At 40.4% G+C, this 16651-nt stretch overlaps 1 protein-coding gene across 1 annotated transcript in view; it reads right to left on the bottom strand.

The window, feature by feature from the left end:
- TTC12 (tetratricopeptide repeat domain 12) overlaps positions 1 to 16651 on the bottom strand; it is a 1640087-nt gene that overhangs the window by 1183074 nt on the left and 440362 nt on the right. The window contains exon 8 of the mRNA XM_044081062.1: positions 5433 to 5493. Coding sequence (XP_043936997.1) covers positions 5433 to 5493 — 61 coding nt within the window. The remainder of the gene's footprint in view (positions 1 to 5432; positions 5494 to 16651) is intronic.

Below are 16651 nucleotides of genomic sequence, written 5' to 3'. Positions count from 1 at the left end.
CATGATGAGCTGAACCAGCTCATCTGCAGGCGGGGTCACCCAGGAAGTAGAAGGTCGAGCACGAAAAGCCTGAAGGAACATGGACTCCTCGGAAGAGGGGTTGGTGGGCTTCCAGTCTCCCCCTGTTTCAATATCTCAAGGATGTCTTTAAAATAGACATCTTCAGGGGGCAACCGTAGGGACCCACCCCTTCATCGTAGTCTGTGTCCTCTGTGACAGACTTCTCAGGGGAGTCCACGTGCTTTCTCTTGCACATCCTCTTGCATGGTACCTCTTCAGTGGGGCTTCTGAAGAGGACTCCGATGAAGGGGCACCCTGCGGTAGGGTATCCTGAGGCTCTTGTGTTCGATGTCCCAAAGCAGTGGCTTATGTCAGCTGCAGCTCAGAGGGAGGATGTAACTGATACTCTGACACCAATGTCTTGCCCACAGATGCAAGGGCCCTCTCCATCACCTGGAAAGCCAGCCCGCCTGAAGAGGGATGGGAGCCTGGAACAGAGAAGGACAACTTCAGAACTGGGGTCACACCCCACTCCAATGGGGGGGCTCCAAGGATGGAGTCTCAAGAGGTCTAGGTACCGTGAGGACCCCTGGGACCGTAGATGGCGCCATGGGGAAAAATCGGCACCATGCTAGGAACCACAGTGCCTACAGTCCAGTCACGATCCTGAGAGAGGCTCTGTTCCAACTGAACTGAAGACCTACAGGATGACTCCGGAACCACAGTGAGGTCCACCAGTGGAACCAAAGCAATGGTTACCAATAAGGGCATCAGTTCCAGGGTCTTTGATGCCTGCACAGAGGTCAAAGGAGGAGAATATGCTGGAGTCCGTGGAGAAAGACTCCCAACTCCTGGAGGGAGGGGAGTTTTGGAAGGTGTTGTAATCCCCCTTGCCATCAGCAGCTGATCCACAAGACGCACCACATCCAATTCAAAAAGGCTGCTGGTCAACTGCATCAATATCCCCAATGGGGAGTCAGGTCGTTTCAGGAAAGGACTGAACTGCTGTCAGAGGAAGGAATCCACCGTGGGTGAATATTAGGTCCAAGCTGTATGATCCATTGGCACCAAAGTCTCGGTGGAGACATGTGTGGAAGGTGTGTCCAGTACAGAAACTCCTGGAGGAGATAATAGAGGCAAGCTCGGTGCCACAGTCATAGACAGTGCCATGGACGGTGCCAGGGATAAAATAATTGAAGGTGGAACCAAAGCAGAAAATAGAAGTTTCTGTATGGTCGGTGTCATAGACACACTCAGTGCCATGACTGCCACAGAAGACACAGATTTTGAAGACGGCACTGTGGTCGGTACCACAACAGACGGTGCCGTGGAAGTTAATTTTGTTCCTGAAGCTGAAGCAGTCAATTTTGTTCCTGAAGCCGAAGCAGTCAGTTTTAGAATCTTTTGTCTAGGTTCCTGCTTTTTGTCACCAGAAGGTGATGAAGGAACAACGTGTGGTCTCTTTCTCTGTTCTTTACTGGGAGATGGTGAGCCCTCTGACCCAGAAATAGCCTCTGAGAAAGATGTCTTAAGGAGACCCTTCAAGATTAATTTGTTTTTCCTTTTATTAAGGGTTCGGGAGCTAAACCCTTTACAAATAGAACAAGGTGGATGAAGAGACAGGTGAGGAACACCCAGACAGTATACACAAGAGTCATGGGAGTCTAAATTCAGCATTTTGTGGCCGCACTGGTCACATTGTTTGAAACCAGAAGCTCCTTTCTTTTCCAAGGAAGAAAGAGGGGGAAGGGAAATACCAACAATGGTATTTGAAGAAAGTTATTTACTTATGTATTTTACATTTCTTTACCGGGAAAGCCCAACTTGGAACAAAGCCAATTTTCAGTGGTGGCCCAGGGAGAAACATTCCAGACGCATGTCTTGGTTACGTGGGAGGAAACCGGAGCACCCGGAGGAAACCCACACGAATGCAGGGAGAACATGCAGACTCCGCACAGAAGGCACTCCAGCCAATAATCACACCACAGAACCTCTTGCTGTGAGCGACAACCTGTGAAGCTGCACCACTGCGCCGTCCCACAAGGGTAGAGGGAAGAAAGGCCTTATACCAACGATGGTACTTAAAGACTACCCAGAAAGGTAAGAAAACCAGTAAAAACAGTAACAAACAACAGTAAGAGAGTGGGTAAATTAGCGATAAAGTAGGAAAGAAAAATATCAGAAAATACAAGTAATTTGAAATTTTTCAAAGTACTTAGCTGAGAGCTGGCTTGACACGACTTTACTGCAACGTGGCAAACAAGATCTGAGGTAACAGGGAGACAGACATTGTGGGTAAAAGCTTAGCTTCAGAGTTTTTTTTTGGCTGGCACGCGCTTGTTATAAGGCCGACTTGGTTCCAAGGACGGAACAGACACCTATCAATAAGGAATGAATGAAGATTAACAACATCAGATGCAATTTTCTTGTTGCCATAAGCAGCTGATGCAGTTTTATTTATTTATTTATTTTGGAGGGGAGGGGACACTCAATTATATCAAAGCTATCAGCTAAAATAGGGAAAGCAAAGTGATTCAAAGTGATTTAAAGCTCTAATTTTATTTCTAGAAGTCAAAGCTATTTTCAGTGATAGTTTTCCTTCTAAAATATTATTTATGGCACATTATGCTCATTTGTCCAAGGTTTACTGATGAGTTATTTATATTCCTACATACCATTACACCCTTCTTGCTCCAGTAGTCTTGGTTCACATCCACCTTCTAGGCTGACATGTTCTTCATACTTTTCTTCTGTAAATGTTGGTTTAGCACATTTGTCAGAACCAACTGCTACTATAGTTTAATCTAAAAAACATTTAACTACCTGTAATTGCACTTTTAGTTTCTGTTACTTGAGCTATGCAGTTTTAGATAATTCACTAAAAGAAGCAAGCTGTCATTTGACAAGAATGTTTTTTTCCAGAAGTCAAACCATACCCACCACAGAGTCTGTTAAGAAAACAGTTTAATGAACTGAGGGCAAGGTAAAACAGCAAAGGTAATAGAGAATCACACTGATATGTTCAACTGACTTATGTTTTCATAGTAACTGCAATATAACTTATCATTTTGTGGTGAATATTATGCATCTGTAACTCCTAAGTATAGAAGACTGTCAGATGTTTTTATGTACTCTGTCCATGCCATACCAAGATTCTGGCTGGTTTTACAGCTCTCTGTTATGCCTTTGTTTAGCAGAAGATGATCCCTGGTACTGTGATTTGTTTTACTATCTTTTTGTTCTACTGCAGTGATTGAACTTTCTCTAAATGACTATAAGACCCTGTATGCAACAATTCCTGTATATGTTGGTGGAAGACACGTTATCTGTCAGTGATTCTTAGAGAATTTGCAGGTTTCATTTTTAAAAATGGTTTCCCTTTGGATAACTACTTTGGCCTCATTTTTGAGTGTGCATATAGATAGATTTAAACAAGGCTAAATCACGATGCAAATATGTAACATCTCGACCCAAACTTTTCCAACTGAAAGCCTCTCACAACCTTGTTGCTACCTTGCTGGTAGTCACTTCCTTCTGTTTCATATCCCCTTTAATCCATTCAGCATATGTTCTACATTCAACAGGCTTTCACATATATTTCTCCAGAATTTATTAATCTCTGCAATATGTGTTGGTGATACAGTTGTTTTCTTTCCCAGTTTCTTGTATGAAGTCCCAGTCCTCATATCATCCTTAACATGCTTATTTTGCATCTTTCCTTTGTATTCATCCTTGTGCATTCTCGTTTTTTTTCAGCCTCAGTATAGAGTTTTAATTTGTTGTTAGGGTGGCATAATATAAATCTTTGTTTTATACTGCATTTTTTTCAGCACATCCACCTTTCCAAGAGTTTTTGCTGACCAATTTCCTTTTCTGTATTCCTCTAATACTTCTTTACTTAATTGTTTCACAATAGATATTTTTGTGGTTGTATTCTTTTTTTCCTTTATTACTCTGTGTTTATCAGCTAGAGCGTCTTCTGCATGGAGACATGCGTGAATGGGCATACCTTCGTTGAAGGTTGTGCGTCAGGGCTGGTAACTCGGCACGTAAAAATCAACTACCAATCATTAGTGGACCGGAGTTCCGCTGTGGCGACCCCTAACCAGGAAAAGCCAAAAGACACAACAACAACTCTTGTGTTTATCTAGTAATACTGTGTCTGTTATTATGTTAAGCTCTGGTCTATCATGTAGAGCTCTCATAATGTTTTCAAGTACTGTATTTGTATTTTTCGTAATTGTATTAATATTCTTACAGATTTTATCTCATTCTTTTGTAATCTATTCCAGTCATATATATATTATTAAAGCTATCCAATTCTATTAGCGCCAGCAAGTTTTCTCTTAAATTATTCTTTTCTTGGCAAAAGTTTTCATCTACGATCTCTCTTTCATTCATGCTCTATCTCTGTATAACCATATCTTGGTTTTCAATCATTCCCTGGATGGTGTTTCTAAAATTCTGTTTAGTAACATATTCATTATTGATAGTTTCTCTGTCACTCCAAAGAAGAAAAGAGAATCAATCCTTTCAGTAGCAATTCACTCACAGGAATCACCACAGGAACTGGAGGGCCCATTTTGTACAATATGGAAAAAAATAATACAGTGACTTATCTCCAGGCCTCACTCAGAGAAGGTACTTGGAAGGGTGCCTCTCTATTCAACCTTGTACATGTCTGAAAATGAATTACACAATAATTTCTTACTAGAGGAGATGACCTTGTGGGCAAGATGATGATTTGATATTCATATATGATGATAAGTGGTCACTGCAGAAGCACATGAACCAGAAGTGATAAGCATAGAAGATCTAGGTCCGTTACTTTTGCCTGTCACACTCCTGTCAGGGATATCGACTACATGGTACGCTCAGTAGGTCCAATGCATGGTGCTGAGCACTGATGACAGCCTTGAGCCTGCATTTTTGAAATGTCAGGCAATGGTGCTTAAAAACAGAAATGGTCAAAGCTTTGGCAGCAATAACATCCAATAGTTTCAGGGCATAAACAAAAAAAGTCTGGCATTCTTGGGCTGTGATCCACAGGCTGCAGTCAGACTTTCAGGGACTACGTTTTATCAACACTGGCCACAGATCTTCTGACGGATACCATACTAGGAGATACAAAATGCATGACTGACTATAAAATTCACGAGTGGCCACAGAATACTGGGAACCAACAGCATGCATACTAACAAACATCCAAGTACTGGGGTGGGCCAAAGGGAGTGCACACCAAAGTATGGGGGCTCGAGAATTTTAGAAATGCTACCCACCAGGACTCTTGTGAGAAATTACTTCAAGTGTATTAGATCCCTCAAAATAAGATTATAAATATACATTAAATAATGTGATTTAAGGTATGATGTTAAATGCACGGCAGACAGTTTACTCTAGGAGTCAAATAATAATTGTATCTTACTGCTTACCTTTGAAAATGTCTTTACATTTTGGATCAATTTCTAGCATCTTTCCATAGCAGTGTCTAGCCTAAAAAGAAAGTAGAATTAAATTAGCAAATAACTATAAAAAGCACTCAAGTGGTATCTCCTCATCAAGTACTCATATATTTTCACTGCAACCTAGATGAATTCTTTAAACTTCATATACCAACATGCTTTAAACAGCATACTTACCATCAAGTGAATATGTTTGGAAATTTTGTTTTAAACAAGCCTGTAGGGGAAATATTTTACAATGCAAAACTAATAATCATTGAAATAAGGTACTCCTAAGAAAGCAGTTATATGAAAAAAGGAACAAGCACCTGTCAGAATATGCAATTTTATTAAGTACCATACTAGTAGCTGTCCAAAACAAAAGAAAAAGAACATAAAATGACAGTAACAGAGCACTGCTGATATTTTGACATTTTCTTTCCATGAGAATTCAACTCCAACAAACACCCACCTGCAACACAAAAATGTGCCCATTTACTACTAAGAAATTCCCATATGTTCATAATGCTGATGCTGACTACTATGGGCAATATTTGCACACAATCTCAATAAAAGGGAAGTCTGCAAATGTATTCAAATGTACAGACTGATTGGGTAATACAATGACAACCTAGTGATGCCAAATGACAGGAACTGCATTTTTACATGTAAAAACAGAAGCCAAGAAAATGTTTGTTTATTTTTTTGGGAGGGGTGCAGCAAACTCCCCTGTACCACCATTCCTATCTCCATAGCCTCAAAACAGCAAAGAAAGGGGCAAACATGTTTAAATATAAATCCGATTCCACTGCAAGTACTGCAACTGCAAAAGTACTACAAAAAAAGAAGTTACGTACTCACCATAACGTTCCATGTGTATTGTCCATCTTTGCCTTCCTTCTTACTAGGTTGGGTTTGGATCCGATCCTTGGATCCATCTCGCCCTTTTTATTCAAGCTGGAGGTCTTCTGCCACCTCATGGCTAAACCCTATCTCAGCATGCACTAGAACCTTCCCCAGATCTTGTTTGCCCTTATAATAAGGGTATGGGTGTATCACAGAAAGAACCAAAGTCAGATGAAGAAGGTCAGAGATTAAGGTAATCCAACTGTATAAACTCAGTCTTTCAGGAGTAAAGAAGGGTAAGAGGGAGGGATGTAAGAATGAAGGTGAAGATGGACAACACACATGGAATGTTATGGTGACTACATAACTTCTTTATGTGATGTTGTCCTATCTCGTCTTCATTCTTGCTAGGTTGGGAAAGCATCCCTAGCACCTAGCGTCATGGGTGGCTCAAGGGAGAATATTCCTCAGAATTGTGGAACCAAAAGAGGCCTTTTTCCTGGAGCCAAATTGACTTTGTAAAGACTGATGTTAGAAAAATCTACATGCTGCCTAGAAAAATATATTTACAATGTGTGCTGCTTAGGAAGATGTGTATTTAATCATTCAAACATATATAAGTTGTGTGATCAAATAAATAGAGAAATGTGTGCTTTAGTTAGGAATAAATGTACTTAATGCATTTAATCCTGTCTTACTAGAATAATAGTAGAAATAAACCTGCATATTATTGCTTAAAGCACAAGCTGCAGTGTAATCAGAAATTTGACCTTGGCAGCTTGCAGAAGCAGTCTGGCTCATGTCTTTCAAGTAAAGATTATTTTGCAAAGTTAGAAAATAATAAATCTGTTCGCATGTATGTCCTCTTTCCTGCCTCCACCAGGGAAGTAGCCTTGTGCGCACTATCTCTGATAGTGCGCAGCTGGGGACAAGAGAAACAAAGGAGGCTTTAAGGAAGACATACATCTATTGTATTTGAACTAATCAGAGAACCTTGAATTGGCTACATCCTCAGGAGGTCATCGTGACTGACCAGCTGCTTGCAAGGCTGCAACATTCTCATGGGAAAAGGACTTTGAAAACACAAATTCAGCACTTTTTATGAATTACTATGATGTAAAGACCCTGTCACTGACCACACCAGTAAGGTGGGCAAAACTGATAATGAAATGTATATAACCAATGTGTTTTGGTCAATAAAGCAGTCAAAATTCTATACAAACTTTGTGTATGGTTTTTTGCCTCCTAATGTACATTAGAGTTTTAAGATGCTCAAGCTTTCCTGCATTATTGTTTGTTATTAATTGACATTGTGTTTGAATAACTCAATGATTTTTACAGTCTGACTCTAACAAATTTATTTAACATCTTGGTCCTAATCGTGCCGGAATTCCCTTGGTAAGCTACAGGTCAGAATATATAGGTGGTATTGAAGTCTGCGCAGAAGAAGGAAAGACCTCCGACTGAATTGTCGTGCCCAAAGAGGCTGTCCACTTGTCTGATCTGTGGCGGCGGAAAACTGGGTCCTAAAAAGCCTATCAAACATAAGCAGGAGGCTCGGTAAGCAGAATTCCTCTCTTTGTTTTTGTTTTAGATCGGGGACCAGGTTACACTGTGCTATTGCTAAGGTTTGTGATAGCAGGGAGAGGTAGTCAGTATTGTATCTTGAGTCATAGATCAGGAAATAAAGCAAAACAAAGTAAACAGTCATTCTAGACACTACTGTGAATACGGGGAATAGAGATACCACGTGGTACAAGAGAAAGGGTTACGTAACAGTTCTGTTGTTTTTTTCTCTCTCTCTCTCTCTCTCTTCTTTTTTCTCTTTCAGAGACATGGGAAATGAGTGCACTAAAGGGTCACGTGACCGCTAACAGAAGATGCAAAATATATGCAATTACAGAGAGCAGATAATGTGAGATATTTTGCAACATGGGTTAACAAGTATGACTTTGATGGTAAATTGGATAAAATGGCATTAATAAAACTTTTAAGACAGTTAAAATCTGACGCAGAAGGTCAGGCAAAAAAACAGCGACAGTTGGGTGTTCCTCAAGCACATAGGTGGATTGAGGAAGCAAACGAAGGAACAGAAAAATAAAATGCAAAGGCATTATTTTTAGACAAAGAGGATAATAATGTAATAGTAGCATCGGTCCCTCCCTACCACGCCCACCGATGCCTTACTCAGAATATGAAGCGGGAGGGCGGGCTGACCCCCCCCCACGCTACCCAGAGACAACAGGGATATTAAGACAACCATTTGTAAGAGAACCTATCGGGACTAGATCCCCAACACGCCAAACACTTGTAGATGTTCAACCAAGCGGAATTTATTAGATGAGGGTGAGGAAATCTGTCCATTAATAGAAGTACCAAACCCGCAGGCAGGACAGGAGGGCCAGGCCTCAACTCTCTTAGTATACAGACCATGGACACCGGAAGACATCCGAAAAGCTACAGAAGGAATTCCCCATCCAAAAATTAACTTTGAGAAATTTTACAGGATTTACAGGGTATGAGATTAAGTTACCACTTAAATGGGGAAGAGGTAGAAAGAGTAGTTAGACAAATTTTAGGTCCAGACTGGCACATGATTTGTGGCACCTGGAATGCCCGTGACGACAACACAGGCCACTCCCACATAGTGACGCAGAACTAGATACTAGATTGAAGGGTCTTACAGACCGCATTACTGAAAAATGGAAACCTAGGGCAGACTGGACTTGCATTAACCAGTGTGTACAACAAGATAATGAAACTGTGGATGCATACTATGGTAGATTGTTAGAATGTTTTAATAACCATAGTGGCATGCCTGTTCCTGAAAATCAAAAATGATAGTTCATATGAACAACAATTGAAGAATGCATTTTGAAAGGTTGTCTTGCCAATATCAATAGCTTCATCACGAAGCACATGATAGATCACCGAACAAGTAGGCTTCAAGCCTTGTTAGAGTATGCTAGACATGCCGAAAAACATTTTAACAGTAAAAGAAAAGAAAGCAGGTCTTCACAGCTGAAGACGGTGCGGAAGTTTTTGTAGTACAAGCAGCCAAAAAGGGTAAGCAAAATATTCAGGGTAACAAACGCTCTGACAAAAACTCAGAAATTTATGAGAGCAGAAAGAAAAAAGGTGAACGCTTCAATTGGTAAGAAGGGACATTTGGTAAGGGATTGCAGGAGCAAGGCACCTGCGGAAAAAAAGGATAAGGAAGATGAGGATTGACTATATGACAGTTATGCTGCTCAGCAGTCTTCAGAAGAGACTAATGAGCAGGGGGATGATGTAAATACCTTAGAAGAAGCAGATGACATGCAACTGGATGTAGAAGTTGGGAAAGTGAAGTTTTAGATCTGGCACTACTGAGCTTAGAGCTCTATTTAGCAGACACAAACCGGAAGTTACACTTCTGGTAGAAGGGAGAAATCAAATTTTGTGTGATTCAGGAGCATCACGAACTTTGATACATCCTTCAAAGTTACCGAACATTCTGAGTCACCTGATTTCATATTAGTGAAAGCAGCAAACGGACAGTTGTACAGGGAACCACTTTCCCATGATATAGCAATAACTGATCCAGTCTCGGCATGACCCAGAGAAGTAAAATAGTACTTTCTGCCAAATGCCCCATGAACCTATTAGGAAGAGACCTTATGCAACTTTTGGCATAGCAGTAGTCCCTACCATGAACGGTATGGAGGCACAGAGACAAACTGACACCTTTGTAGTGTCGGAGGGGAGGCTTATTATTGGTACAGCCAGGATCTGGTTACAACCGGACCAGGGCAGTGACCGAGGAATTGATGAATGTAGCCACCAGCAAGGTGCCTCCTCGATACTGACCAGCAACATTTATTACATTGTACCCTATATTATTGTAGCACACCAGGACCTGATAAAGAATACGAACAAAAGTTGTTCAGGAATCCTGCAAATAGACTGATATTACGGACCCTATACTGGGACACTGAGGGCAACAGTGTGGTGAGTTGTTCGTTACCTCAGGAGTTTTGGAATTGTACAAATCCAATAAACTACCACGCTAGCCTAACCAAAAACAAGAATGTTAGGTGGGTAGACTTGGGTGACAAAGTGACAGGATGGGAGAGACTAACTGACTCAGAGTTATCGGACTTAGAGTACAGAAACAGAAACTGAATTGGTTAGCATAAACGCCCAGCTGTACACTTACAACAGAGTGAAGACAGCTGAATGGCGTTCTTGATAGAAGAAGAAGAAAAGCTTTGAGTGAAATACCAAATGTTCTTTGGTCAACAGGAAAATCAGATGTAGGACTTATTCGTACAGCAGGGCCAGTAGTTATTACACCAAAATCAGCCTTTAGACCAAGGAAAAGACAATATCCTTTGAGCAAGGATGCAGAACAGGGAATCAAACCTATTATAATGGCATTACTCAAGGAAGGGATACTGGTGGAATCTTTAGATTCACCATGTAATACTCCTCTATTTCCTGTAAAAAGCAAACGGGAATGGCGGATGGTGCAAGATTTACAAGCTGTAAATGATGCGGTAATACCAAGAGCACCTACGGTGCCAGACCCACATACCTTATTAAATGATTTGAAGCCACAACAGAAATATTTCACTGTGGTAGATATTAGTAATGCATTTTTCTCAATACCTATCCACCCTGACAGCCAGCATTGGTTTGCATTTACATTTCAGGGCAAAAGGTATACGTACACCCGACTACCACAGGGATATAGTGAAAGTCCAACGATATTCGCACAAGAGATGGCTAGCAACCTGGCAGGGTTTTCTCCACCAGGGGGCAGCCAAGTACTACTTTATGTAGATGACATCTTGCTTGCAGCCCCTACCCAGCAACAGTGTAGGGAAGACACAATAGCATTACTGAAATTCTTAGCTGAGCAAGGGCATAAAGTGAATAAACATAAATTGCAACTTTGGAAAGAACAGGTTAAATACCTGGGATATGTGATATCCAAAGAAGGCAGAACATTAGATGAAGAACGAAAACAGCTATTTTACAAGCACCCAGACCAACTACCAAGAAGGAAATGATGTCTTTCTTGGGAACGACTAATTTTGTCGGTTGGATACCGAATTATGCTTTTAGAAACGGCTCCATTGGCTGATTTAATATTTAAAACACCAATGGCAGCACAAGAAACACTACACTGGACTCCGGAAGCAGAGGCAGCCTTTTGCAGACTAAAAACTGATAGTTTCATCATTAGTTTTAGGGCTTCCGATTACCATAAGAGATTTTTCCAAACTGTAGATTGTAGGCAGGGATATATGACGTCAGTACTGACGCAACAACATGGCGGCAAGCATACCCCCATTACTTACTATTCATCACAGTTAGATCCGGTGGCACGATCATTACCACCCTGCGTACAAGCAGTAGTCGCAGCAGCTATGGCAGTGCAAGCTTCAGCCTCAGTGGTGTTGTTTCATCCTCTCACGTTGAGAGTACCTCATGCAGTTGCGATAATTTTACTGCAGGAAAAAATAGCATTTTTATCCCCTGCCAGACATCTTTCTTGCATGACCATACTATTGAGTCAACCCCATATGACAATTGAACGTTGTACAACATTAAATCCGTCAACGTTACTTCCAATTCCTGTGGATGGCATACCGCACAGCTGCCTACAGGAAATGGAACAAATAACCACACCTAGACAAGATCTTACTGATGTACCTTTAGCTGACGCAGAGGTGACATTTTTTGTGGATGGGTCCTGTAGACGAGGTCCTACAGGGAAGAACCTAGTGGGCTATGCAGTAGTGACTGATGACGAAATCATAGAAGCACAACCCCTGCAACATAACCTGTCAGCTCAAGCAGCAGAATTGATAGCTTTGACACGTGCTTGCACTCTAGCGAAAGGCAAATGTGTTAACATATATACTGACAGTCAGTACGCTTTCTCTACAGTGCATGTCTTTGCACAACAATGGAAAACAGGGAATGATAACATCTACTGGCAAGCCGATTAATCATGCGCAATTAATTCTGAACCTGTTAGATTCTATTCAGTTACCCACTAGAATAGCTATCTGTAAATGTGCAGCCCATACAAAACAACAAGACAGAATTTCAAAGGAATGCTCGGGCTGATGCAGCTGCAAAGCAAGCTGCCTCAGACCCAGAAACTGTGCTTTTAAATGAAGAACTACAACCTTCTGAGACTCTAGATTTAGAAATGTTAAAACAATGCAGACATTAGCTACAAAAGCAGAAAAGCAAAAGTGGATAAAACGAGGAGCAATCCTTAAAGAGGGACTGTACATCTCCAAAGAGGAGAAGCCCATATTACCATCTAATTTATTTAGATATGCAGCTTTGTTGAGCCATGGGCAGAGCCATGTCTCAACAGGGGATGGTACAGTTAGTTAACAAAACATTCCAAACATATGGATTTACAATTATACACAAAAATTTTGTGCAACATGTCATATTTGTAGCAAACATCATGCACAGGAGCATTTAAACCAAAGCGAGGGAGTTTTCCAACACCACCCTATCCGTTCCATACTATTTGTATGGATTTCATAGAACTGAACAAATGTGAACGGAAACAATACTGTTTAGTGATCATAGATATGTTTTCAAAATGGGTAGAAGCTTTTCCAACTAGAAATCCGGATGCAGCAACAGTGGCAAAGGCCCTAGTGAAAGAAATCATTCCTAGATTTGGCATACCGGAGAGAATTTATAGTGACAATGGGACACATTTTGTTAACCAGACAATACAGCAGCTTGGGAGATTTTTGGGATTTCTTTGAAAAACCATTGTGCTTATCACCCTCAGTCAGCAGGACTGGTGGAGAGGTACAATGGAATTTTGAAAACAAGTTGAGAAAATTAATGAGTGAGACTCAAAAGACTTGGATTTGCTGTCTGCCTTTAGCACTGCTGAGCATGAGAACTGTTCCAAAATGTAAAGGGCTTGACCCCTTTGAAATAGTGTTTGGAAGGGCATATTGTGTGCCACAATGGAAGGCCCTCATGCCTGCAGAGCTGGAGGCCGATGGCTCATTAGCTAATTATATGAAAAAGTTATTAACAAATAAGACTGTTTTGCAGTTGAACTCTTTCCAGATAAACAAGAAACGAAACCAGAAGCCGTGCTGACCCCGGGGTCCTGGATTTGGCTGAAAATCATAAAGAGAAAGAACTGGGCGAGTCCAAGGTGGGAAGGTCCGTACCAGGTACTGTTGGCAACACCCACTGCAGTGAAAATCGCTGAGAGAGCATCTTGGGTTCATTTAACCCATTGTAAACCTGTTAAGAAATTCAGTTTGGACATACCACAGGAACAGGATGGCCAGAGGCAGAATGAATAAAAATGTGAAACAACCCCAGAGACACTGGTTCACTGGCCTACTGATCATACACTTAATAACTATGTTTGTAGTAACTTTTTTGTTGATTTGGTTTTTCTTGCATATAACTACAGAAGTGAAATTAATAAAACGTGATGAAGGACTGGCTATAGACTGGCACCCAAACTTTAACACATACCTGGCTATGAAACGAGTTTATGTAGAGACTATGAACGTTTCAAATTGCTGGGTCTGTACTGCAATACCCACAGCATATGGAGGACTTTTGATGTCTGCTGTCCCCTTGGGAATAAATGCAACTTGGGAAAACCTGTTATTTGACACAGGCACTGTGAGATCACAAGACAAAGTGGCATTACACTTGCCTGTTACTCAGAAAGGAATTGTTTGTTTTGTTAAAAATGATACACTCCAGGTTGGTTGGAGTAACTGTAACATAACTGTGTCTTACAAATGTTATATAAAACCTATAGACCAAGGTACTAGTTGCAGCACGAATTATGATTCATATTTAAGCTTGATGAAAACAACATTGAGAAATGTGCAAAAATCTCCTGAAATATATAGACAATTCTCTGTTATAGATAAGAAAATGTTTCATTCAGGGTTAACCCATCAGTACAAAAGTAGAAAACTGTTATTTTGTTTGTGGGAAAAAGCCTATAAATGGTTACCTGAGAATTGGTCCGGCAGTTGTTTTTTGGGTTATCTGGTTCCAGCCATAAGACATACTGCAGAATTGCCCTGCAAAATACGTAATGTAAGAGATGTAGCTCACCGAGCTGAAAATACAGTCAGAAAACCTATTAATCCAGTGGGTAAGATTGAAGCAAGCTGGAAGGATCATTCGCCTGTGAAGGACAAAGAAAAATTGACCCATATGGACTTGAGTGACAGTGTTATATCCTGGGCTGGAATATTCCCAACCTATGGAGCAGTCAAATCGATTTGGGAATTGAGAAAATTGTCAAAACTTCTGAAGTAATGAGCAATGCGACTTTTTCCGCTCTTGAACTTGTGACTGATGAGATGAATGCAATGAGAACAGTTGTATTACAGAACCGAATGGCTCTCGACTTCACCCTAGCGGCGAGAGGTGGTACGTGGCGCTTATCAAAGAAGAATGCTGTGCGTACATACCAGACAACCAGCATGAAATTAATGATCACCTGGAGGTAATACAGCAGGTGTCAGCAATGACAGAACCAGGCCCAAACCCACTGACAACTTTTTCCAGAATCTGTTTGGGGGTGGGGTCGGTCCTTATGAACATTCTGATTGCAATTTGTGTGGTACTGCTCATAATTGGAGCATGTGTCTGCTGGGATACCCTGTGTGAAAAAATTAGTTAAAGACTTAGTTGATGTATCAGTGACTGAAACTATGTACCAAGATATAGAATTGAATTTATTGATACCGAGTGAAAGTCTATCTGAAATATAAAACAAATGACTTACTTAGCTGAAAGTCCTTGAAAGGAAAAGGCTAAGAAATGAACTAACACTGTTTATGTTTCAAGTAGTATTAAATGCATTAAAAGGAGGGAGAATGTTAGAAAAATCTACATGCTGCCTAGAAAAATATATTTACAATGTGTGCTGCTTAGGAAGATGTGTATTTAATCATTCAAACATATATAAGTTGTGTGATCAAATAAATAGAGAAATGTGTGCTTTAGTTAGGAATAAATGTACTTAATGCATTTAATCCTGTCTTACTAGAATAATAGTAGAAATAAACCTGCATATTATTGCTTAAAGCACAAGCTGCAGTGTAATCAGAAATTTGACCTTGGCAGCTTGCAGAAGCAGTCTGGCTCATGTCTTTCAAGTAAAGATTATTTTGCAAAGTTAGAAAATAATAAATCTGTTCGCATGTATGTCCTCTTTCCTGCCTCCACCAGGGAAGTAGCCTTGTGCGCACTATCTCTGATAGTGCGCAGCTGGGGACAAGAGAAACAAAGGGAGGCTTTAAGGAAGACATACATCTATTGTATTTGAACTAATCAGAGAACCTTGAATTGGCTACATCCTCAGGAGGTCATCGTGACTGACCAGCTGCTTGCAAGGCTGCAACATTCTCATGGGAAAAGGACTTTTGAAAACACAAATTCAGCACTTTTATGAATTACTATGATGTAAAGACCCTGTCACTGACCACACCAGTAAGGTGGGCAAAACTGATAATGAAATGTATATAACCAATGTGTTTTGGTCAATAAAGCAGTCAAAATTCTATACAAACTTTGTGTATGGTTTTTTGCCTCCTAATGTACATTAGAGTTTTAAGATGCTCAAGCTTTCCTGCATTATTGTTTGTTATTAATTGACATTGTGTTTGAATAACTCAATGATTTTTACAGTCTGACTCTAACAAATTTATTTAACAACTGACAAAGGTATGTGGTTTTGCCCATGTTGCTGCAGCACAAATGGTATCAATTGGCAATGTATCCAGAAATGCTGAAGAGGTTGCAATGACTCTTGTAAAGAGGGCTTTAACTCTTCTGGGAAGATCTTTATTCTGAGGCTTAAAGATAAAAGTCATGCAATCTGAAAGCCATTCTGGAAGTGTTACCTTAGACACAGGGGTACCTTTCTTTGAGTCTGAAAAGGAAATAAATAGCTGATGAAAGACTACCTTTCCAGATTTTAAGTATTTTTCTTGGCTTTTTTCGACTTTTTGTGCCTTTCGACTACTGTTTCTGCTTGTTTTATCAAAGTTTGCACTGTTTTTACTGTGTTTATAAGCTAAAACTGTTTACTGCACTTGCTAGTTTAAGTTTTGCCTAAAAGTTAAACTACAGGCTAATACACTCAAGTGTACTAGCTTTTGATAGCATTTAGTCGAAAATCATAGCATTTATTGTGTTTTCTGCTTTTCTGTAAAAAAACTTGAAAAAAAAAAATATCCTTGTTTTCCATACTTTCCTAACTAGTGTTCCAGAGACCAGATTTTGCTGATCCCTGGGCTTTGTCTTGGTTCCTGTGTTTCTCCATTTTCCTTGTTTGGTCA

This window comes from Protopterus annectens, chromosome 8.part0 (assembly GCF_019279795.1).
Source record: "Protopterus annectens isolate FY-2018-M chromosome 8.part0, PAN1.0, whole genome shotgun sequence".
NCBI classification, from domain to species: domain Eukaryota; kingdom Metazoa; phylum Chordata; order Ceratodontiformes; family Protopteridae; genus Protopterus; species Protopterus annectens.
Note: the sequence above shows the minus strand (reverse complement) of the source record. Positions and strands in the feature narration are given on the sequence as shown.